Here is a 24,059-nt window from a genome sequence, read left to right on the forward strand (position 1 = left end):
ATTAGAAACGCAGCTTTAGGTACCCATTCTAGGACCCATTGGAAATACGATAAAATTCAACATGAAAATGGGTTAGAATTTTGGACCTCGCTTAAAAGTAAACCTTGAATGTAGATTATAAGAGAATTGAACCACAAACTTATAGAGGTATCCCACATCTAAATCGGTATCCAATAAGTCTAGATATGGAGATTAGAAGTACAGTTTTAGGTACCCATTCTAGGACCCATTGGAAATACTATAAACTCCAACATGAAAATGGGTTAAAGTTTTGAACCTCGCTTAAAGGTAAATCTTGAATGCAGATTATAAGACAATTAAACTACAAACTTATAGAGGTACCCCACATCTAAATCGGTCTCCGATAACTCAAGATATGGAGATTAGAAGTGCAGTTTTAGGTACCCATTCCAATACCAACTGGAAATACGAAAAAATCCAACATGAAAATGGGTTAAAATTTTGGACCTCGCTTAAAAGTAAACCTTGAATGTAGATTGTAAGAGAATTGAACCACAAACTTATAGAGGTAACCCACATCGAAATCGGTATCCGATAAGTCAAGATATGGAGTTTAGAAACGCAGTTTTAGGTACCCATTCTAGGACCCATTGGAAATAAGTTAAGATTCAACATGAAAATGGGTTAAGATTTTGGACCTCGCTTAAAAGTAAACCTTGAATGTAGATTGTAAGAGAATTGAACCACAAACTTATAGAGGTATCCCACGTCGAAATCGAAATCCGATAAGTCAAGATATGGAGTTTATAAACGCAGTTTTAGGTACCCATTCTAGGACCCTTTGGAAATACGAAAAAATCCAACATGAAAATGGGTTAAAATTTTAAACCTCGCTTAAAAGTAAGCCTTGAATGCAGATTATAAAAGAATTTAGCCACAAACTTATAGAGGTATCCCACATCTAAATCGGTATCCAATAAGTAAAGATATGGAGATTAGAAGTGCATTTTTAGGTACCCATTCTAAAACCCATTGGAAATACGAAAAAATCCAACATGAAAATGGGCTACAATTTTGGACCTCGCTTAAAAGTAAACCTTGAATGGAGATTATAAGAGAATTTAACCACAAACTTATAGAGGTATCCCACATCGAAATCGGTATCCGATAAGTCAAGATATGGAGTTTAGAAACGCAGTTTTAGGTACCCATTCTAGGACCCATTGGAAATACGATAAAATCCAACATGAAAATGGGTTAAAGTTTTGAACCTCGCTTAAAAGTAAATTTTGAATGCTGATTATAAGAGAAATAAACTACAAGCTTATAGAGGTATCCCACATCGAAATCGGTATCCGATAACTCAAGATATGGAGATTAGAAGTGCAGTTTTAGGTACCCATTCTTAAACCCATTGGAAATTCGAACCTCGCTTAAAAGTAAATCTTAAGTGTAGATTCTAAGAGAATTTAACCACAAACTTATTGAGGTATCCCACATCTAAATCTGTATCCAATAAGTCAAGATATGAATATCAAAAAAAATTTGTACCACAAAGATTGAGCTTTCTTAAAAGTCATAGATGAAAAATTTTAAAATTTAAAACTCAGGTTTTCAATGACAAAATCGAATTATCAAATTATTGGCCAGAATAAAATATTGAATGAAAGAAGCCGTAAGCAGAGAATTTGAATTCGTTATCTCGCGAAATGATGAGCTGATATTAGATGGCCGATGGCAGAGATGTGTGAGTTCAAAATCCCAACTGATACGATAGTTGCTGGGTTTGAATCTTTGCTGCGGCCCGTTAGTAAAGGCTAGCACTTAACAGCGCTGGTGTAGATGGCGTGTTAGGAACAGCTGTTTTTAACAGAGCGACATGGTCACCCTGACTCGGGCTGTTATGGAATTTAGGACGTCCGTTAGGCTGGAATTTCTTACATTTTGGCATAACTATATTTTAAATTGTGGTTTTCGTGGATGTGGGTACTAGGTATTAAAAGTATTTTGCCCAGGTACAATTTATGGATCTGTCCGCGGTCACACTGGCCGTTTTAACATTTTTCTGCCAGCTCCATGAACAGCAATGTTAGGGTGCAGAGGATTTTTCTCTGCCGCTGCTCTGCCACTGTTAGACAACGATGTATTTTAACATTGCTGTGTGACCATCTGCCAACCGCTGTGAAAAGTAGAAAACCAAAATACCTGGTCTGTCTTTTTAGCGTTTTTAATTCCAGGGGCGGTTTTTCAGTCACTCTGGTTCAGACGTTTTTTGGTTCGTGGAAAGTAAAGACGCGCGCGGATTCGATTTTGCGGTACTTGTCGGTTAGCTTACAAGTTTATTCGAAGAACGAGTGAGGTCCGCGCTATCTAGTAAGTCACCCACAAGCCGAGTGCTTGGCGCCAGCCGCAATTTGATTGCCTTTCAAACCGCTTAATTAACTGCGAATAGCTGGTGACCTTCTGGGAATCGCCCAATTCTGGGAAAACGGACACTGCAAAGTACAGTGAATGCAAAAACATAAAATCTAGGAATTTAAAACAAAGTGCGACTTGTGGATGCGTTCTAGGGATCCGCGCAGCATCCTTGGGAATGACGTCATTTGCGTGCTGACCAGTTTGCCTGCGTTCGTGTATTTGTGTGTGAGCGTGTGTGTGAGTGGAAATTAGAGCGCAATAACGAATTCAATTTGCATTCGCTGAAGAATTAACTGAAAACAAGCAGTGCCGTTCCGCCAACGAATTTGGTCGCGGGTGCCTTCATTGGAGGCTAACAGGATAATCCCGACTCTGACGTTTGTGGTTTCTCGTTTCCAGGACCTCGACTGGTTGCCTGCGAATTGGAAACATTGGATGGCGAACTAACTGCACCAAGGAATTATCGATTCAGGTAAGCCCTTGCACCCATTGCAGCTGTTGTCGCTGCAGATATCGTTTTTCTGTGTGCAACTGGGTCAGCCAGCAATGGTAATTACCTTCTGGCATTGCACTGGTTGGTTTTCAATTGAATTGTTGGGACTCTCAAGTTTGGACTCCAAATTAGAGTAAGGTGAGCCAGCCAGCCTCATCTGCTTTAAATTCAGCTCGAAGCTCGAGACTCTCCAGCTTTCTGCTGATTATGAATTTTTAATGGGTGCTAAGAACCGCAGCCAGAAGCGCCTCTCCTATTTTACTGGCGCCAGTAAAAAGTGAAACAAACTCACATAAATTAAACTGGCCAAATCTTCAAAGGCAGTTGGATAGTTCGCCCTCGGTCCCTTCTATTCCGCTTTTTCGGGAGGCTGTAAATAATAAAAGACCAGACGCGCAGCAGACAACAAGGTAACTCACAAAAACTGGGGGAAAGGTCTCGCTGGATCCCAAAGGAACCCAGCGCAACATAATCAAAGGCTTTTATTGCGCCATCGAATAACCAGGGAACTGCCGACTCAAGTGGTGGGTAGGCTGAGTTGGTATCGGGCCCGGCCGGAAACCCTGCCACAGACAGTTTTCCTGGCCCGGAGTCTCGTGACAGGGCACGTTCGACCTAATAAGCATACGTACGGGGGTTCGTCGGGCAAATGGGGTCCGTGAAACACCGCATTTGCGACTCCACAGAGCTGTAAGTGCTTCCGTGTTCCCCCCGGGGGGAGAATCGATTTTCGATGTTAATCGAGTTGAATACCCTGCAAATTCGGTTAGGTTTGGGCCACGTCTGAGGGGAAGTTCTATCAGTCCAGACTTAAAGACCCTTAAAGTCAGTTCCAAACTTCGCTTGACCAAAACGGAGCAGTAGATCTCTGATAATCCGTTTTGTATTCTCGATTTGCTCCCTCGTGACGCTGAGTCTCAAACTCTCGTCTGCTCAGACCTCTAGAAAACTTGTTTTAGAAACACACATTTGGATGTTTTTGCCTGGGCTCGATTTGCCCAGTGATTACTCTCGCTTCCTCTTTTGGCTTTTATTTATTTGGGCAAATTTACATTTTTTCAAACCGACTTTTGATGGCACTTGAGTTCGATTGTTGTCGTTCTTGGCTGAATACTGTGTGATATCATCCTCCAATCAACACCTTTGTGCTAATATTTGGCTCTCTTGTTTATTTACTTCTTGTTTCTTTATTAATCACACCTCATTTCTGCGATCCAGTGACGACATTATTATGCTCATTTGGGAACATGTGGGACTCATTCAGGCACACTTTCAACAGCTGAAAATATTTGCCTTGCCTGGTAATAAGATTTGATATTAAAAACTTCTGCTGCTCCGTGGCCGTAAAGTAAATACACATTGGAATTTCATGTGTCCTCTGAACATCTGACAGCCGACACACTCACAGGCACTTTTGCACCACAGTGTGTCTCCCGAGCTTGGCGGCATTGAAATGGCGCCAACTTGGCGTTTGCTCGGTCGACGCCTCCTGTCCGCTTTCGACCTCCCTGCTCCCGAACGGGTGGGAAACTCAGTTGACGCCGCACGCAAACAGCTGGGCCAGGGGGCAAAGGACACCCGCACGAAAACAAACAAATGCTCAAGGAGCAGTCAAACGGGGAAGGATGCGGAGCGGAGGCGGCAGCAATTGTCTGCGAGGGCTGCGAAGGGGATAATGAAAGCTGAGCTAGATAGCAGGATATGAACAAAAGTTGGCAGTTAATTCGTTTCGATGTCGTTGGCCGCTTGGAGGTCTCGTTCGAATCCTGCTGAAGGTCGCAGGATTCGTCGAAGGCACGATGAGTCATCCAAGCCTCACTCGGTTTTTCAGTTTATGGCCCAAAAAGGAGACCAGCAACCCGGGGGACGTCGTAAATTTCCCATTGCCAGCAGTTGTTGATTATGAAACTTTGTTCGCCGCCCAATTAACTCTCGTCGAGCACGCGATGGCCCACATAGGCTATCAAGTTCGCGAAGATATATGCATAAAGAGCGATGTTGCTCAGTTGGGTTTTTAGATTGCGGTAGGTTGGCTACTAATGGGCCGCTGATTCGCTTTGTTTATTTGACTGAATGGTGCATTTGGCTGTGCCCCAGGCTGGTGGGTGGGGGAAGACCTTCAAGCACTCCCGAAAATGAGAATCGATTTTGTTTGATGGACACCAGGCATGAGAGGTCGTGCACTTCGCCGTCAGAGGTCAATTCCAGCGGTGTTGATGAGTTTCTAGTTTGTTAGGGGTTGCCCTGGCAAAGGGTTGCAAAAGGAATGGGGATTCGCCTATTGTCTTTTACACCCACAATGAAATGACAGACATTCAACTTATTTGAAATAAAGCCTATTGGATTTTATTCGTTGGTTGATAAGAGATATTTAATTTGTTTAGAACATCTCTGAAGTATTCTACGTTCCCTCCTTGAATCGCCAAGCTCAGCATAAATTTATCTTAATTGAAATATTTGCACACAAGCTCTCGACTCGGTGGCAGCGTGTGATGTCATCATATCGAAGATTTATAATGGAACCTTGAATCGAATCCCGCTCCCCACCTCCATCGCCTCCCCGCGATCATGACTCAGTTTCTCATTGATTATTTTTTCATGCTCAGATGATACATGTATGTATATGTAAAGCGGGTAAGTCGCCTCCTTTTATGGCGTTTATTCTCCAACGTGGTCTTGAAATGTGCCTTCTTGATTGGATTAAATTGATGGATATTGAATGATGATTAGATTTGGCTGAAGGTAGCAAATTATCGCGTGGCAACATCCGAATCGTGTGTCGTCACATCCTCTTCTCTAATCCTAAACTGGCGGAAGTGAAACTTTGAAATCCCTTAATCACTAGAAAGACGACTAGGAAACAAGTAATGAAGTTTAATTTTTGGGTTCACTCATCAGGATAATTTGGCTGGGTGACTCACCTGAATGTCATTCGGGAATAGCAGACAGACTAGAGCGGGTCGCAGACTCCTGCACTTGATTCCTGAAACACCATGGGAGAATTCCGTGAATGAATCACGTTCTCTGGGATTTGTATTCCGACTCTGGCTTTCCTTAGAGCCTGTCGAGTGCATTGGAATGAGATGAGCGTGAGCGCGGCCCCGTGAAGGAGATTCAGGATTCAGTCCAAGGATGGGGACGAGGACGACGCTGACGCGCCGAGACAAGTACGCAAAAGGGAAAAATGGAATGGAAAGGCGAGAGATGCCTGTGAGCCAACTAGCAGCTGCTTCTTCGTGTGGCATTGTCCTCTGCCAGCGAAGCCATCCTCCTTGCCACTGCCACGGGGGGTGGTTTGGCTCAGTTCTGCTCGGCGTCTGGCCCTGCTTACAGCATTACACGTTATGTTCCCTGCTCTTGTTGCCACTCGCAAATCGTGGCTTCTATTTTTCGGGCAGCACATCCTGCAGACTGGCAGACTGGCTGCCGGGGGGTTGGAAGTGGCATTCGCTTATTTTGTTATTTTATTATTTTGCTATTTCTTTCTCTATTGCGCCTTTGTTGTGTCGCCGTCCTTCGTTTCGTTTGCTCTGTTTGGTGTGCGTGAGCAGAAAATTTGAGTGAGAATGTCCCTCGGATTGAGCAGAGTGCTTTGGCACACAGTAATGGGAGAAAAATTGAGTATGTCTTTTTCTTTGGAACATAAATATTATTAAAAACTGCCCACTGTGCTGCTCTATGGGAATTCCATCTGCATTTCCTGCATTTCTTTCCGGCGGGAATGAACGACGAACGGCAAGTGCCAAGATTGGCTTCCGAATTCTGAAAATGCTTTGGTGTTTGACTTTCTCATCCGGTCCCACTAAATAAAACCACATTTTAGTGCCGCAGGCGGCATTCGCTGTGAAATTCGTAAACCGCACGTGTCCCGTTCCAGATCCTGGATATGATCCTGAAACGCCCGTCGAGCGGCGCCCGCCGCCAATTATTTCACTTTTCTGTAAACAAACAAAGCAAACAAAGCGAGGCACATAAAATAAAAATTAATTTCCACACAGAAATTGTTATTTGGGCCGGCATTTCTCAACACCGACCCGGGGCATTCTCCACGCTTATCCTGCGCGCATCCTGCGGCGTTGGTAATGTGGAAACCACCCCGTAAATGTCCCGTTCGCAGTGCATCCCCTTCGCAGGACTTTTGGCTCTCTGTTGTGATAAATTTTGAAATTGCCCACATTGTCGTTGGACTTATTGGCCGCGTTCCGGGGGCGGCTTGGTTCCCCTGACCATACACCAGTCACCCTTCGAACCGGGGAAAAGTCACATGGATTGCATTCTGGCCATTAACATACTCGACACTCTCACACTTATTCTCTGAAGTGGATTGCGTGCCTTTGAAGCCGTTGCCTGTTGTTACTCTGAAGGGCCAAAGGGTTTGTTTAAAGCGCAAACAATTTGGCTTTCGAGTAACCTAACTGTTTGGGAGGATTAGGTGGGGGGTGAGGGCCGATCATTGTGACCGATTCCTTAAATTCTGACGAATGTGCGTCAGAAATTCAAGACCACCTTAGCCTCAGACCAGAAACCCTTCTGTGCACCACTTCATGGCCCATTCAACCCGTCTCCCAACGCCGCTATTACTTCCAGCATCGAAGTTCAAAACCGCTTTGTGTAACAGCGCAGTGAAAAGACGTGATTCGGATGCGGGACTTTTCACTTTTCTTCGAGGGTAAATCCTGCTAGGAAAGCAGAAAGTAGAAAGGAGCCGTAAGCCTGCAAGTTAACGCTAAATTTAAGATACACAAAAGCGCAGAACAGGCCCCCATCTCTGCGAAAAAGTGTGTACACAGCTGTTACCAGTCAGAATCAGAGCCGGATTCAGAAAACAGACCCAAGCTGGAGCAGACCCCAGCTCTGGCGCGTCTTAACTCACCCACAATCCAGCAACGTGCGCCCGAGGCAGCAAATTCGATATGCCCATCCTTCTCCTCGGAGTATCTCAATCCTCCCCTCGGTCCATGCTGAATTGCATTTTGCAGATGGAATTTATGAAACCTCGACCAAGGTGAGCCACACGATTCGATTTGAGCTGCGGCAGCTGCTGATAAGAGACTCAGCGAAAAGCTTCCCCAGAATAACCTGGATACTCTCCTTACGATCCCACACGACCAACAACAGGGCACAGAAAAAACCCGTACTGGGTATTAGCGATAAGTGCCTGACAACAAATGCCAGAGTGACAGCCCAACATGGACGAAAATGTCCCTGTAACAATGGAAAATCAATAGACGGGGTCCAATGCCTGGCACTACGCAGTTTGAATGGAGAGTCCCTGTCCCCCTGCTGAATGCCCCGCTGGTTTGTGTTGGCGCCATGTCATGTCAGCAAATGTCTCATGTTTGGGCTCCTGTCCTGCCACTTGACATGGTGTACTGGCTGCCGCTCTGGCCTCGAACACGCTGTTGCTGCAAATTAAAGGCGCAGGTTACATAATTCCGACGAAATTGCTGCCATAGAAAGGCGCCTGCCTAGTGCTCTCCCCTGGAATGGAGTTCGGTCTCTGACCATATCAATTTTCCGTGCGGCTGGCCACCAATTGTTGCTCTCCGAAAACTAGCGACGTAGCTCCGGGAGAGTCCTGCCAAGTACTTCCGGTAATTGGCCGGGCTGCCAGCCAGAACTTTTGTCGTGGGCCGCTCGATCCTGGCTAATGGACTGGGTCACTGCAATTGTGTGTTATTGATTTATGGAAAGCACTTTATACGAGCTGATTGAATTTGTATGTGGTTTGCGGTGAGAGTCACAAATCAAAGTAGAGGATTTCGGCCATCAACTTGAGTTTACACTGCCCACAAATCTTATGTTGCCCCTGTCGTTCTGCACAGCTCAGCTGGATTTGTCAGCCACTCCAGAGAAGGGGATATCGTGTGGGATATCTCATGTGGTGTGCCACATTTCTAAGCGTCTGCTGCGGACATTTGCATGGGATTGTTCCGAATTTCAACAGAAGCTGGATACTCGCACACACAAATGTCAGCTCCAATTAAAATGCCGTTTGTTTGTTTGTCCATTCTGGACGTCGAGTGCACCGTAATAATGGACTTCCTATGGCCGCCCCCGAACAGTGCAAGCAAAAAGTATGGCGCCAAACAATCAAGCCCCGCCGTCCGATAAGCATCTGCATCTCTGCGCGGGCGTATCTGCAATCTGTAATTACAGGCACAGCGAGAGGTCCCAAGCAAATTAGCGGCACTCGGGGTTGGGTCTCATAATTCGAAAACATTTCTTTGAAGCTCTATTGACAGGCCTTTAAGGTGCGTCCGCCCATGGTGATATTGACCGCGAGTCAGCCGCTGTCAATCAGAGGAAGGTGGAACGGGCTGACCCCAAAAATTATGAACTTTTCACACCTCAAATGGCCCGTTCTGCTTCGCACAGTTAACGGACATCGGGCTCGCGGCTTTCCATCGCTTACCTGCAACATTATGAAATTTTATGGCCTGGCCATTAAAAATACCCGTGGTTCCATAATTAATTAGCAAATATTTTTTATGATCCTGCAGTTTGATGGGCATATTCGTTCATTAGTGAATGAGGCGCGACACAAATTAGCTTATGTATAGACAGTCCCTTCTCATATCGATTAGCGAGCGGAAAGGGCTAATCCTAGGTTAAATGTGGCCCAGTTCTGCCTAGGGTTAGGGCTTCTTTTCCGTGGCTACATCCTTCCATCTGGCATGCATCGCTGCTCAAGCTCACAATTGCATTTCCCCCGTAAGCCTCAATTTCCTTTTGGCGGCCTCTTTGTTCTAGCGGCTTTTCGGAATTTGGCCTCCTCAGTGGCCCGGCCTGCCCCACGTGCAGCGAAGATTACGCTTGTTGACTTTAAGCAGAGAGCTGGAAGCGGCAAACTGGTTTCGTTTTACCTTACCACACATATGCCACACGGACAGACAGACGTTGCAATTAGTCTGGCTCAAGTCGTGGCTAACGGTACCCCATTTTCCACCGTCCCGCCTCGCCACTTGGAGTTCATAACTATCAGTTTGTTGTGCCCAGATCTTTAATCGCATCAGGCTCGTGAGATTTAGCGTCGATAGTGTCGGCTCAAGTGATAGATTACCTTGTGCAAGCCGCTTTGGCCCCCTCAGTGGCTCTTTCTAACTTTTTAAAAAGCTTCAGCGCTAGGCAAGGCAGTCGAAGATCTGGGTCTTCGGCAGGGACTCGCATTTTAATGGCTTTTCAATGTTTGCCTTTAACGATAATTATCGTTTATTCATCGAATTCCGAAATGTTTATTAATATATTTTGTTGTCCACTTGCAGATTAATTGGCTTTTGGAGTGCACACAACCGACTGGTAAGTTGATAAACGTGTTAAATATTTTTGAATTGTAAACTTTTTTGTGCGTATTGGGTTCTTCATAGACTTGATTTTTGCGTCTTTATACACCTATCCCTCGCTGTGCGTCGGGGATACGTTACAAAAAAATACGACGCAAATTGAAACGACGCAAAGTGGATTAGGATTTTCTATAGCAAACCATGTAAAGTTCGAAGATGGGTTCCAGGGTTACAAAAATACTACTTTTTAAAAAGAAAATGGAACATTTCATTTTATTACATATTATTCATATAAAAACAAAAAGAAACTAATTCATTTAAAACAAAATAAGTTCTAAAATAAGTTATAATTCTAATTTTAGTTTTCATAATTTTTTTTTAAAGAAAGCCGGCTCACGACAACAGACACTAAAGATTCGTCAGAGAGTGATTAATCACTAACTAAATTAGAATTAAAATTAGAATTAATCACTCTCTGACGAATCTTTAGTATCTGTTGTCGTGGGCCGGCTTTCTTAAAAAAAAAAATTATGAAAACTAAAATTATAATTAATCACTCTATGACGAATCTTTAGTGTCCAATGTTTGAGGAACATTTTTTTTTAAGCGTGAAATACATTTCCTTGTAGCAATTGATATTCGTAGCTACCGCCTGGGACACTTTAAGACTCCTTTCGCTGTCGGGATCGTTTTTTAATAAACAAGTATGTATAACAAGTTAGGATTTGTAAAATATTGTTTACATTTATTCTTTGTTGTAACAATATCTTCTAATACTCCGGAAACACTCATGCTTATATACCTTCGTTTTTCCAAAATCCAAAAATCGGGAATCTATTGTTCTTTTTTTTTTACAAGTGCGAAAGTGGTTTTTCAATTAATGGTTCAAGAAATCTTCAAGGGAATTATAAAACTTAATACTTAGAGATCCATTAAGATTTAATGAGAAAATATGGATTTGTAGTTTTAGAAACAATTTTCATGTTTTCCAAACTTGCTTGAATATTAATATTTCTTTAGAATTCATGGAGCCAATTCCGCCAGTGTTTCCCAACATGTGCAGCATATTGCCTAACAAACTCTCTGTCATTGCGGAGGCCACCCATTTAAGGATGGTTTCCAATCCGAGGGGCGGTGGATCAACTGGAAACTCACCTGCTTTGGGGGGTTCAAGCGAAGCTACTTATTCGCACTGATTGTGGGTAAACACCATTTTTGGATTTGTTACTGCGGTTCCTTATAGGGCTGATGAGCGGGCGAACCGAGTGAAATGTGCGTTGCGGAACTGCTGCTTACATAACTTGAGTGGTCAATTAGACACGACGGCGACAGGCTCAAAACGACTTCATTACCATCAATCCTAATTGAAAAATCATTGAAGCTGCTTACAAATTCAGTGAGAAGCTGCCCTACCACCGTTCCGCGTCCCCTCCGCTGAGCCCGCGATGATTTGCGATCCTCCAATGGCCGTGGCTGTGGCACAACTTAAGTGGCCAGAGTTATGAGACAGCCGCCCGGCAAACAAGTCGCATATAGAGACATGCCTATAAAGTAGCTGCGATTCCAGCACTTGCATCTCTATCTGCGGCGGGATATCTGTATCTGCGCGCATCGGGTTCTGCATTTGCATCTCCGTCCGACTGGCTTTCCCAGCCTCTTGCTCGTTACTGTCGCGTTTTGTGCTGAGCAAATTGTGGGCAATCATTGTCAATTTACAGTGCACATGCAGAATGACTTTGTGCCCGTACTTGGCGGACGGTAGAAAGTGGCCAGCAGTGCGCCCTCGAGAGGATAAACTCCCTGTCCCGCCCCGTAGCGTCGTTCTTGCAAGCCGGTCTCCACTGCACCCGCATGTCTGTCGGCCCCTCGACAGTTCACCAGCACACCTTGAACTACAAGCTACAAGCAGTGGCGACGTCTCCGTCGTCGGCTACTACTGGCTCAAAATACACAGAAAAAAATAGCTGTGATCTACTAAGATGTGAGTGCATGGAAGGACCGATTGTAGAGCCCTGCCTCTCGTATCAGTCGGTCATTTCTTATATATCATCAGAAATTTAAAATTAGGTTCCTGACATCATCGCATTTCTCTCGGTGTAGGCATGACGACTTCGGGCTTACAACGGAGGCAAATGTTTTCCTCTTTTTGTGGGACACTTATCCGAGCTGTGAGATCAGCCTGGGTTTTCGTTGCTCCGGGGGTCGTTCGCTTTATTTACCTTGTCTGAGAATTGTCGAGCCCTGCCCCTCACGCCTTTCTCCGCACCACTTAGTTTGAGCTTTTTATTTATTTTATTATTTTTTGTTGGCAAAAATTTGTATTTTCTGTGCGTCTGCCTTCGGGCGTTTATTTATTCGTGCATTTGTTTTGAGCTCTGTCGCTACAACTTTTATTGCTTTCATTTATTGCTATTTGTATTTTCCTTTTTCGTGCGAAAGTAATTCAAATTGGTCAAATAAATTGTTTGGTGGAGGAGGAGGCTCTCGCAAAAAGAGGACCTCAAAAATTGTCGACATCTGGTGACTTGATTAATCGCCACGATGTGTCACTTTGCATTTGATTATTTAAAGAGGCGAGCAAATCGAGTGTAGCTAAACATCTCAATAAACACAATAGGTTAAGTGCTTAGCTTCTTGGCCTCCATGTATCCCGGCCAAGAAAACTGTCGTCTGTGACCCACTGAAAAGCAACCGGAGTGCGTGGTTTTCCTCACTCTGTGGAGTAGGTTGTCATGGCAGAGGGGAACGCCGCTTATCGCGTTTAACGCCCCGTATCACCACACAGTGCACCCCCCACCCACAACCTCAGCCGCAAGAACAACGACCCACTTCACCCACGCAGGGCAGAAGCACGCACTCCAGTGGAGGAGCAGTTACAGGTCATTAGGTGCTCGCTCGCTTCCACTTCCATGGGATGTTGTCAAACGATGTCATCTGCCCATCAGCAATAGATGCCAAACACAGAGCGTCGGCAATTTCATTTCATTTAATGTTTAATGTCAAGTGTCTGACACACATTTTTACTCTCGGCAGCTCAGTAGCCCGATGGCCTGGCTGCCGTATCTCATAGATCATCGGCGATGATGGCTGGCAAACCTTAATTAGAAATGCAGTGACTTCACCCAGACTCAATTATATAATTACCCTGGCTGACATTCCGCCGCTGCAGGCAGGAATTGGGAGTGGAATGCTAATTGGAATTCGCCAATTGGATGGGGCGAGGCCTGGAGGAGTCCAGGGCAGCGGCTCTAGAACAGGAGCTCCACCTGCAGTCCACTAATGGCCTAAGTCCGCATGACGCTGCCACTTCAATTGTTTCCATATTTGTGCTAATCGTGATCCACATTGGCGTGCATTTTCATTGTTAAACTAAATGCTCTTGCAAATTGCTCTTTACTTCGTCTGGGTCACAGCACTTTTCATTTACATTCGTGTGCAGCAGTGGATTTTATACATGGTTTTTATCACCAGCCTTAGCAGATAGTAACACCCCCTTTTATTTCATTTCGTTAAGAGTTTTTCAGAAACTCGTTTAATTGTTAGTTATTAAAATCAGCTGGAGTACTTCGGGAACTGTAGGATTTTTCAGTCTAGCTTTTTACATAACAGGATTTAATAGTGTCTGACCTCATTGACGGATACGCTCCATAAACCATATATAAACGAGAGAAACAGAAAACAGAGACACACATTAAACTAACTGCAAACGCGAATTAAATTGCTAGAAATTGAAAGTGACACTGAGCTACGCACGAGCTAAAATTCGCTGCATACCATATAGAACCTAAAAATGGAAATGTTCTTCTATCATAACAAATTGCGGGTAATTTGGGGCAGATACACCCCCATCGAATATGTCGAGCAGAGAAGCGCACAAATTGAATGATAAGGGGGTTGAGTAAGAAACTGAAACTAAAACAAAAGAAAACCAAAACTGAAGGCTTTAATGACGGGAGGAGAAAAAGGCATGTTCACTAAAGTAAACAGAAGAGTCGAGCTAACGATGGTCGGTAAGAGCCTTGACAAAATGCAAATTGCCAGTTAATTACTGACAGGAGGTGGGGAAGTCCGTTGGGGCAAAAGGATCAAATAACAAATGAACGCTTGGGGCAAATTGTGTTTGCAGCGACACTCAGAAGAGACAAATGTGAAAAATTCCTATTCAGGAAGGGTCTGAGATGTTGAACTGTTAAACACTTTAATGAATTTGCAAAATGTAAACAAAATATCAGAGAATGCCTTGACCGTAAGCTGAAAACATTCTTAAGACTTTTTCTTTCTCGAAAACAGCACTTGTGTTCATCAAGTTGAAGGCATCATGTCATCACTGGGCGTGTGAGTGATGTTCGACTGTTATTGATGGCCCATCAAAAGTCACTGCAGAGAGCTCAGCAAACACTTGTAGGAGGTGCTCGCATGCCACGAAGGCCGGTCTGAGATACATGGCCAAGCTCCATCTGTGAGATATGTAATGAGTGCAGCACGCGATCCGGCAGTTAGGCCGCTCTGGCAGTGCATCTCGGTGCAATCTAGGTTCCCTGTCTTCCCTGGGATGTGCGTAACCCGATTCCGCTGCGTCTGTCAATGAGGTGCTAATGGAGCCCTGGCATTGAATCGCGGCGTGCCGTCGCGGCATGCTGCGTTTCTCTGCTCCACTGCTCCGACTCCCGGCTCCCGACCATGGTGTGGATGTACAGTTAGCTGTATGTTTGCCACAACCGCAGCTTTGACTTACCATGTCTAATAAATGTGGTCGGAGGGATGCCAAGCTGGAGCTTCTTCAACCACTTCCTTCGGCCACCTTGGAGTGCTCTTGTTTTGGCGTAATCCGAGAAATCGTAAATCTGCAAGAGAGCTTGAAAAGTAATGTGGTTGCTTTTGAGCAAACATTTCCAAAGATCTGAGCTTAGATCTCAGTTCAACCAGCGGGTCCGACCAGATACAAACGTGAGAAAACGTTTACTGGTCATAATTTAAAGGGTCGCTGTGCAGTAAAACCAGTTTGTTTGAATACTTCTGCGCCACATCTACATCACGTACCTTATTTATTCCATATCTAGCCCCATTTCAATAATTAATTATCTAAATTGCAAAATAAACGGCAGCTGTTATAGAGCTCGTTAATAGATGAGCACAACAAAAGTGCCGGCAGTCCACAAGGTCGGATCTAAAGCTGGCGTGACGTGTTTGCCATCAACATATTAAACAATAGATATACCCCGCTCACGCAACTTATATGGTGGAATATAAGCCCAAAGAACAATACCGCATGTGTATACCATTAGAAGATACATTGTGAGCGGTAATTACATTCTTTTGGCTCAGTTTCCAAGCCTCAGCATTATTTACGATATGTTTGTTGTGAACTAATGCTGACGGATGATATTTTGATACCAGCTTTCCAGTAGAAAAGCCAGATATGTGTTTCTAATTATTAATGCGCAAAGGGTGGATCAGATTTATTCAAGATTTTGTATCCAATTATTTATAAATATGTCGGGCTGAAAAGATTAATAATCGTAGATTCAAATGGAACACGGACAGGTCTTGTAAAATTTGTATACTGAAAGCTTAAGATCGATTTTACATATATTGCACTCAAATAATTGGCTTCGAATATTCCGAGTGTAGCTTAGTTGAAAAACCAGTTCAAGTTTAGTTTTTCGTTTCTCTTATATTTTTGGCGGTAACAATATGGGATCAGCACGTGGCCCGCTGACTCCAAGAACACTCCACAGTACCGGTTTGGGTTTGTTTTTGCCTGGACAGCTTTCAGTGATCTGATGATGACGTAGTGCTTTAAGCGCTCAGAGCACATGTGGCTTGCTTTCAAACGGCCCATGACCAATTTCGGAGACTACGCAATACCAAGAGGGGTCAATGGTTCTTTTTCCGAGGGGAAACTACATTAAAAAAATGAACTAAAGTATCGAAAATACAGCAGCAGCGTGGCGAAATGTCTTTTGTCGGAAGCCTGCAGGGGAATTGTGTATTTCGTTATTGAATTCCATTAGTTTGCCTTCAAGAGCTTAGAGTGCTTTCTGTCTAGTACCCATACTTGGACCTCTCTCTTCGTGCATTATTAAAAAGCAATTATAACGAATTACTGTCAGATGTTGCATGGTTCAATAGCATTTGAACCACTCTCCTTTAGCTTTCGCTGAAAGATTCCTCGCCAATGCTTGGGAGACATTCTTCGACCCTCGCCCAGATGTCGCATATCTTAAATGTCAATCAACAAACTTTTCTTTCAGCATGAAGCAATCTTATAAAATCTGCTTGCAAAGCGTTGATTTTGAAATATAAAAAAAGTAAAAAAATCACTTCAGAAATGTACCAAACCCGCTTTTAAAATAAGTTTTCGTTCCCAAATCCCATTTTTTGTAATATCTAAATCCGGCCGACCAGCTTTTAAAATAAAAATCGAAATGATGACTTCTTTAACGCTTTTCGTTTTTCAAGGCCTAATAAAAGGAACGTACTGTTATACTGCACCAAAAAAATATCAAAAATTATAAGATAATATGAATTCTGACGCTAGAGACAAAATGAATATCATTAATATGTCTTTTTTACGCACAAAATGCATATTTCTACGCCTAACTGCCTCGAGTGGCAAAGAAAGCCTAATTAAAATTGATGTCCCTTTGATTAGGCATTTCCAAATAATTAATTAGCAGCTCGTTTGTTTGCCTAATATGGGTTTTTATTAAATGTTTTCTGTTTTCCCGAGCGTTTCAAAATCTGTTTGTTAAATATGCGCTGTTTCCTTAGTAATTTGTGTTTAATTTTTAGAAACTTGTTTGAATTTATATTAAAATTGTTGAGCTGAAAATTTTCATCGAATATCAAGCACATTGTTAATTTATGAAAACCAATTGAAAACGAAGCAAGCACAAACCAGCTTAATATTGAATAACCAACCAGTTTGGTTTTTCGGTTTGAGTCAAGTTTTCCAACATTTTAAAGGTAGTATGTGCACCTTAGACAGTCTCCATCAATTCGGCTACCCAGGTGGTAATTAGTGGATTGCCCCGACATCAGAACACCTTCCCAACGTGTTGAGTTAACGACTTTGGGTCTCCAATCAAACACGGCGATCGATTGATCCATTAAATTAATTGAGTGTAGTGAAAACGCTTTGCAAACAATGTAAATTCGAGCCGACGCATGGGGATGAGGTGGGGCATGGTTGTCCATTGTCACGTGCCCCTCGTGCAGGCTGCATTCAGTTTAATGGGCTCACCAACAGCCGGTAGCCGGCCCAACCTGAGCGGGACTGCTCCAGACGCCCTAATTGATGCAACATGCAAATGGGCCTGCCGCCAGGTGGTGGAAGGGGCGGGGTGTGGGATCGGAGTGTGAAAACTTTGGGCCAGACTTGCGCCATACGTTGCGAGTTGTGTCGCAGCTGGGCAAACACTGCAGATGCCCGCAGAGGGGATGGGGTCAGTGGAATGAATCTGTGAACTCAGAGCTTCAAATACATATATGTAAATACTATGTGGCGCTGAGTGATGGGTTGAACTTGTGATGTGAATTGGAAATAAATACGTAATCGATTTAAAATCAGAGCTTATTTCATCGCACTCGTATTTTGTGATTAAGTATGTAATCCGCAAACGGAAAACCCCTTGGCAATCCAGGCCTAGAGAGCACGTGTTCTGCCGTTTACCTCTTGGTACTTTTGCGCTGGGCACTTTAATTAAGTTAACAACTGTTTTTGTAATGCAGCGCTGGCAGCAAAAAAAGCAGCAGCATAGTAATTTCCCTCTGTTTTTCTCGTTGGTTCCTTTTCGGACATAAAAAAGACCGACCGGCAAAACCAGCGCTTGGATCTGTTACCGCGTTTTAGGCCGTGCTTCGCTGGTTAACTGCTTTGCTTGGCTGCGTCGCGTTGGCTTAAAAAGCCACGAACAGCTGGAGGGGGAGTGTAGTGGTGCAGGCACGAACAATCGATGGCGTGGGAGGCGAACAGATATAGAGTCACCTGTTGCCAGATAGCTAGCAAATTAAAAATCTAATAAGCAATTATATGAGCTAGATAATATTTGCATTGGAACCGAGATCCAACCCATTTGAAATGCTCATACTGGGGTTTTGAAAAGTGTTGCTCTGCTGGGTCAGTCGGCAGTGGAGGAAATGGCACAAAAGCAGCACGCAAGCTGAACCATCAATTAATTCACCCGGTAAATTGAAAAACAGTTATTGAGAAATAACTTCAGCAAAGATTGCGGACACTGACATTTCATGCAATCGGCAAATACTTTCGAACTGGAGTAACACAATTATTCAATCGGCTTTAAATGCAAGAGAAAAAGTGAGGGCATTGGACAGTTGTATAAGCTGTAAGTTGGAAATGCATTGCTAGCTATCACAGACTTATAAGTAATTGCTTAATCGATGTGAAGGAAACGGTTGTAATTGATTTTGTAAGCAATTATCTCAATAAAGAAAATAAATTCCGCTCCACATAAAAATGCGAACGAGGTTCGTTTGTCCGCCGATCAGGTCATTTTAATTCCTCCACATTTTGGTCCCAATCCTATGCCTATGCGAAGTTGACCCCTGAACCCGAAGCAATTGCTCTCTAATTCTGTTAAGTGAAGGTACGCAATGGAAAACTCAGATTTATAGCGTACGTTGCTGAAAAAAACATTTACGTCTTTTTCTTTTTCAGAGTAATTGAATTTTCCAGCCCAAAAGCTCCAGCTCCCAACATCAATTATTCCAAAATCTGAGAAACCGTTTGGCTTTAGTCCCCTTATTTTTAGCTTCAATCCCATGCTCATTTAGAGGCAGCATCACGTACGGACGATGCCGGGAAAAGTTTGCCGGCCGTTACCAGTTTTTAATGGGTTTCTAATTAATTTTTGTTTACAAGTATTTCAAGGCGATGCTAAGTGCACTGAACTCTGGCACTTTAGGCGATAATCAACTGCGAAGTGAGAAATCAAGTGTTGAAACGGCCGGACGCCGGATCGTTGTAATGTCAAAGTCATAAAGCACGATGCCCAATTGAGTTGATTGAAGCGCGGGTCGGGCCCTCATAATGGTAATGGGAATCAGAATGGGAATGGGGATGGGAGTGGCTGGCTTGGGAGCAGCGGCGAGAGCAGCGACTATAATTCAAAACAACAGGCTGAATCAATTGTGTGCAACCTCGTGTTGCACATGCATAAGCAACATAGTAACAACAACTTGTTGCAACTTTCGTGACCATGAGGGTCAGAGTCAAAGTTCAATAAAATCCAATTAAACCGCCGCAGTCTGCCCCTTGCCTCTTGCCTCTTGCCTTGCCGCTGCGGCAGAACCCGCAGACCTTTCACCAGGCCCTGTTGCTCGTAAATCTAAATAAACCAACCTGCACAGGGAACTGAAAACTCGAAAGCTGAAGACAAAGTTGCAAGCCATGTGATTTAATAAAAGGCCACGTGAACTTTCACCGGCTTGCCTTTGGCTTCGGCCTGCTCTCCCAACTCCTCCTCCTCCTCCTCCGGATCAGATTCCCCAGCCCGATTTCCGCGCTGCCAGAGCGCTCAATTGAATTAACGCAGGGTGCAGGGTGTATGGTGCAGGGTGCACAACTATGCTGGGCCTTAAATAAATTCTTTTCTCCGTTGCCTTCGCCAATTTGCCGGGTCTTCGCTTCGGCTATTTTTAGCGTATTTATTGCATGCGCAAAAACAGGCCAACAATGCGGTCGGTGACCAGAGGTCAATTTATGCCTCGAATTGTGGATCTCCATAAATTGCTGCCTCAAGCCGCACCCGGCAAGGTTTTTATGACAGTTGCTTCCGGCGATGGGCGGAGGAATGTCACTGTTCCGCAAGTGCCTCAAGTGGCAAGTGGTGCGTCACAGCAGAAAGCTTTATCTGCCTTAACTGGTTACTCACCGAGAGTTTTAGTAAGTGCAGCCGGAAGGAAAGAAGCTGAGCTCGTTGTAGGTGGAACCTTAGCTTAGAGCTTACAAGTCTGTTTTCCAAACATGCTCTAATCGGCATAATGCTTCAGTGTCAATGTGAACTACTGCGTTCATCACTCTCAAGTTGTCGGAGCAAGGAAACCGCGCCACTGAACACAAAGCCAAGACCAAGCTATTCCTTTCTCTAGCTGCTCATACATTATTTAAATTTTGACCCAGCCCACTTAAACTCCCGACACTCAAAAGTTACTTGGCCCCGACCGTCCTCAGCCCTTCGCCCCCCCCCTCGTTTGGCTCTTGAAACACTATCACAATAACACATCATTTGTCAGGGCAACAAATGATGTTGCATGTAACCTTATCATCTCATATCCGTTGCAGACGGTTACGTTACGGTTCGGCGGGGGGAGGACGGGGCCGAACACCTAGGGTCAAACGCTCTGGGTTAGACTTGATGTGCCAGGACAGCACAATACAATAGGACACCAGACGAAGACAAACTGTAGTCATGCTGCAGTGGATGTGTCCTTTGCACTCGTACCCACAAGTCCGGCGTGTCCGTGTCCTGAACACAATGCTTGCTAATGAATAAACATGGCGACCAGTCACTTCCGCTGCAGCAAACCTCCGATGCCCCTTCCCCCTTCCGCCCACCAATGAAGCTATAAGGTTACGTATACGCCGTGTGCCCGCACGAAAGTTGAGCAAACAAGCGACAAATTTATTGGGAATCCTTTCCATGGGGACAACATGCAGACATCCAGCATGTTTCTCCTTCTCTTGGCCCCAATGGACAACTCTGTGATGGTGTCGGCGACATTGATGCCGCTAATGGCATGCGGCGGGGTGAGGGGGCAAAGTTGTTTGGCGCAGACACGCCCACTTGGCTCAGGAACAACAGATTGCTTATTCCCCTTTAAGCTTTTAATGGGATGCCCGCAGCAAATGTTTGTTTTTTGGACCGAGCGGAGTGAAGAAGTCTCGAAAGGCGGCCATGTGAACTTCCGCCAGTCTGGTTGGCAACAATCCTTCAGACGCGTTAACGAAGGACATTGAAAAGGACACAAATAGTTTGGATTGTTGATGGGGAAGTGCAAAGTCACTTAGTTAAGTTGTTGTGGACAGAATGGAAGTTTAATTTCCGGAGTTTGGGGTGAAGTAGATAAACTGAAATAACAAACTAACCAACTCTTTCCCTTTAATTCTATTTTCAGATTTTTTCCCACCTCTTCTGGGCACAAACTGGAATGACAAAAGTCAGGGTCCAAACACATCGAAGTACAATCAGCAGGATGGCCTCAAGCAGTAGTTTAATCAGCCTTGGATGCCTCCTGGCTCTAATTTCATTGCTCGCTCCATCCAGGGCTGCAGAGCACTCAGTGTTCACCCACAAGAACGCATCCTCGGTTTTGGGACAACTGGTCACCTCGAGCACCCTAGTTTGGGAGAGCTATGACCCCAAGGACGCAGCGCAGCTGCAGTACGCCGTGGAGGGCGGGAAGTATGTTACTGAGGATGAGCACTACCCAATTTACGTGTGCCGTGTGCCCATCGACGGCATCCAGGTGTCCGGCCACACCGAGAAGATCCTGCAAAGGCACGTCTGCCTAGCGGCCCACTACAAGCACGGCAAGTACGAAAACTTTGATGTCCTGATGAACAAGGGTCACCTAGGAAAGGTTGGCTGGCGCCACTGGCGTAAGTTCGATGCTGGAGTTCCGGTCGGAGCCATTCGCATTGGAGACGACTCCTACATTGGACGCCACCGCGCCCCAGGGCAGCCCAATAATGAGGGCATTGCCACCCACTGGGGAGCAGACTTCAATCTTGGCCACCTGGATCCAGTGGGCCTTGGAAAGATTCGCGTCATCGAGGCCCAACGTGAGAAGTACTATGACGATGGCGAGGTTTTAGTCGAGACAGAGCCTTTCCGCTACGAGCTTAGGGACATCAAATTGGATCGCTTGCGCACTGAGACTCAGGAGAACTTGACTGAGTTGGGTAAGTCTCTTATGGTACACAGTGCGAGCTTATCAATAATATTCATTTTTTCTGTAGTCACTAGGAAGCTGGAAAATCTGGAAGACAAATACAGCACTGTGGAGACCATTCTAAGCTATAGCTTCGACTATAATCAGTATTGGGGATCCCATGAGGGTGTGGCCCGTGGCTTGCCTACCAAAATATTCGAGAAAGACGTGTCCGTCCCGGCTGAAATCTACTGGGCCCTCAAGCACACCGAGAGGAAATCGGAAAACAAGGCGGTCCACACGAAACTCTGGCCCGGCACGGCTATCAATGTTACGCTACGTGGAGTCTATGTGACCCTGGAGGCCCCTTATAGTGGCAAGCTCTTTGCCTTCTACTATGGCAGCGATGAGAGCGTTTCCCGGAAGATCAGCGCGGAGGCAAGTGTTAAAGTCCTTTGTTAAATTCCGATTCTAAATTATATAACCTCACAGGTGCGCAAGAGCTACTTGAAGGAGGTAAAGCTGGAGTTCAGCCCCGTCTACTTTATCGAGAACGGAACTATCGTACCCACAACGACAACAACAACGACTACATCTACATCGACCACGACACATGCCACCACAACCAGCACGAATGAGCCCACGCCCATCAACGAACCGCCGCTGGTCCATATGAAGGACCAGGGAGTGCAGCACTCGGGTCCCGATACGCTGGAGAAGACCTTGCACGACTCGCCGTCCAGCAATGAAGTGAACTCACACGAGGCCCCCGAGAACATGTCCTCCAATCCTGGCAACGACGTGGCGCTGGCAGGGTTCGGAGGCAACGCAGCAGCGTCGATATCAACAGCAGGGTCGGCTTTCTTGACGCTACTTCTGACGGTCTTCATGAGTCTGTAGATGGAATTGAGGTCTTAGAATAGCGTTTAATTGTTGTTGTTGTACCTGTTGTACCCGTCTTTGAGAGCGTCAGAGAGAAAAACACGCAGATAGAAATTACAGGCTCCGAAAGGAGTTAGGCATATAGGAAACCCCAGAACTGGGAAGAAATTTGGTGTGAAAACGGAAAGCAAAAGTCGATATTTTTTATACTTGTCCCAAGCTTCTTCTATAACACGCATGCAAGTAGCGAAATGAATTGAAATGATCAAGAAAATAAACGTAATACATTCCTAAACTGAATCCCTCACAAACGGAAATAAATCAAAAGTATAAATTAAAAGTAAATATATATATTCATGTATACTACGTTTATGTAGAAATATTTTGAAAAGTTTTTTTTTATTTGCAATGCAACATAATGTCATATGATTTAAATGGCTTCTCATTTGTGTACACATTAATAGCAAGTAGAAAAAGTACTAACAATGAATGGACATTTATTTAGGGATGAAATTAAAAATCACGCTCTCTAAATGATGAATGTATATGTCTAAAATGTAAAACTATGTAAAACATAAGCTATAATTTAAGTCAAACGCTCCAAATATGTAAATTAGAAACTTTTTATTTAAACCCCTTGAATTTAATTATGATTTGCGTTTCTTTAAGGTCAATCTTTATCAGAATTTGTTTGTTTCCAAATTGAAATACGTCGAAGAAACAATGAATCTCTAATTTCGTATAAAATAATAATAAAGCTTGTAAATGAAACATTCGAAAAGTAATTGGTTTTCCTTATACTGAAAATTGTAATTAATCTTTCTTTCCATGGTATTTATTTTCGTGCTAAGTATCTTTCTGTTATTGTCCCAAAATAAAATGTTAGGAATAGCTTTTGTGTATCTCAACTTCGATTTAATAATTCCGGTTAGTTAAATATAATTATTCTTTAAGCGTTCATGCGAGAGTTACTTAACAACCGACTGTCGCCTTAATAAGAACCAGGTCTAAAATTTGTTACTTAAGTAGGCTGATTGACTGCAGTCAATTTGTTACAATTAAGATTTAGCTTGTTCATTCTAGTCCTAAACTTTCTAACGACCAATTTATAAATATTTACAATCAAA

At 44.2% G+C, this 24,059-nt stretch overlaps 3 protein-coding genes across 3 annotated transcripts; 1 reads left to right on the plus strand and 2 right to left on the minus strand.

Moving 5' to 3' along the window:
• The first annotated feature begins 2,199 nt into the window (after positions 1–2,199).
• Positions 2,200–24,059, plus strand: LOC119549727 (protein unzipped). The gene is made up of 6 exons (XM_037857968.1): positions 2,200–2,334; positions 2,779–2,851; positions 10,138–10,171; positions 21,295–22,081; positions 22,139–22,488; positions 22,543–24,059. The coding sequence occupies exons 4-6, from the start codon at positions 21,328–21,330 to the stop codon at positions 22,948–22,950; spliced, it is 1,512 nt and encodes a 503-aa protein (XP_037713896.1). The 5' UTR covers positions 2,200–2,334; positions 2,779–2,851; positions 10,138–10,171; positions 21,295–21,327; the 3' UTR covers positions 22,951–24,059.
• LOC119549728 lies at positions 5,300–6,283 on the minus strand. Its single transcript, XM_037857969.1, has 2 exons — positions 5,794–6,283; positions 5,300–5,725 (listed from the first exon to the last, which is right to left on the minus strand). Exons 1-2 carry the CDS (start codon positions 6,115–6,117, stop codon positions 5,714–5,716), a joined length of 336 nt encoding a protein of 111 aa, XP_037713897.1. The 5' UTR covers positions 6,118–6,283; the 3' UTR covers positions 5,300–5,713.
• On the minus strand, positions 10,770–12,130 carry LOC119549729. Its single transcript, XM_037857970.1, has 2 exons — positions 11,569–12,130; positions 10,770–11,515 (listed from the first exon to the last, which is right to left on the minus strand). The coding sequence occupies exons 1-2, from the start codon at positions 11,858–11,860 to the stop codon at positions 11,490–11,492; spliced, it is 318 nt and encodes a 105-aa protein (XP_037713898.1). The 5' UTR covers positions 11,861–12,130; the 3' UTR covers positions 10,770–11,489.

Source organism: Drosophila subpulchrella, chromosome 2R, assembly GCF_014743375.2.
Source record: "Drosophila subpulchrella strain 33 F10 #4 breed RU33 chromosome 2R, RU_Dsub_v1.1 Primary Assembly, whole genome shotgun sequence".
Lineage (NCBI taxonomy): Eukaryota > Metazoa > Arthropoda > Insecta > Diptera > Drosophilidae > Drosophila > Drosophila subpulchrella.

What these genes read in the sequence shown, in the direction of transcription:
- LOC119549728 (XM_037857969.1), bottom strand. Translation starts at nt 6,117, where the DNA reads ATGCCACACGAAGAAGCAGCTGCTAGTTGGCTCACAGGCATCTCTCGC.
- LOC119549729 (XM_037857970.1), bottom strand. Translation starts at nt 11,860, where the DNA reads ATGATTGCCCACAATTTGCTCAGCACAAAACGCGACAGTAACGAGCAA. An exon ending in GGAGGGGACGCGGAACGGTG is followed by an intron (nt 11,516 to 11,568) that starts GTAGGGCAGCTT and finishes TTTTTCAATTAG; the next exon opens with GATTGATGGTAATGAAGTCG.
- LOC119549727 (XM_037857968.1), top strand. Translation starts at nt 21,328, where the DNA reads ATGACAAAAGTCAGGGTCCAAACACATCGAAGTACAATCAGCAGGATG. An exon ending in GGAGAACTTGACTGAGTTGG is followed by an intron (nt 22,082 to 22,138) that starts GTAAGTCTCTTA and finishes TTTTTTCTGTAG; the next exon opens with TCACTAGGAAGCTGGAAAAT. An exon ending in CCCGGAAGATCAGCGCGGAG is followed by an intron (nt 22,489 to 22,542) that starts GCAAGTGTTAAA and finishes ATAACCTCACAG; the next exon opens with GTGCGCAAGAGCTACTTGAA.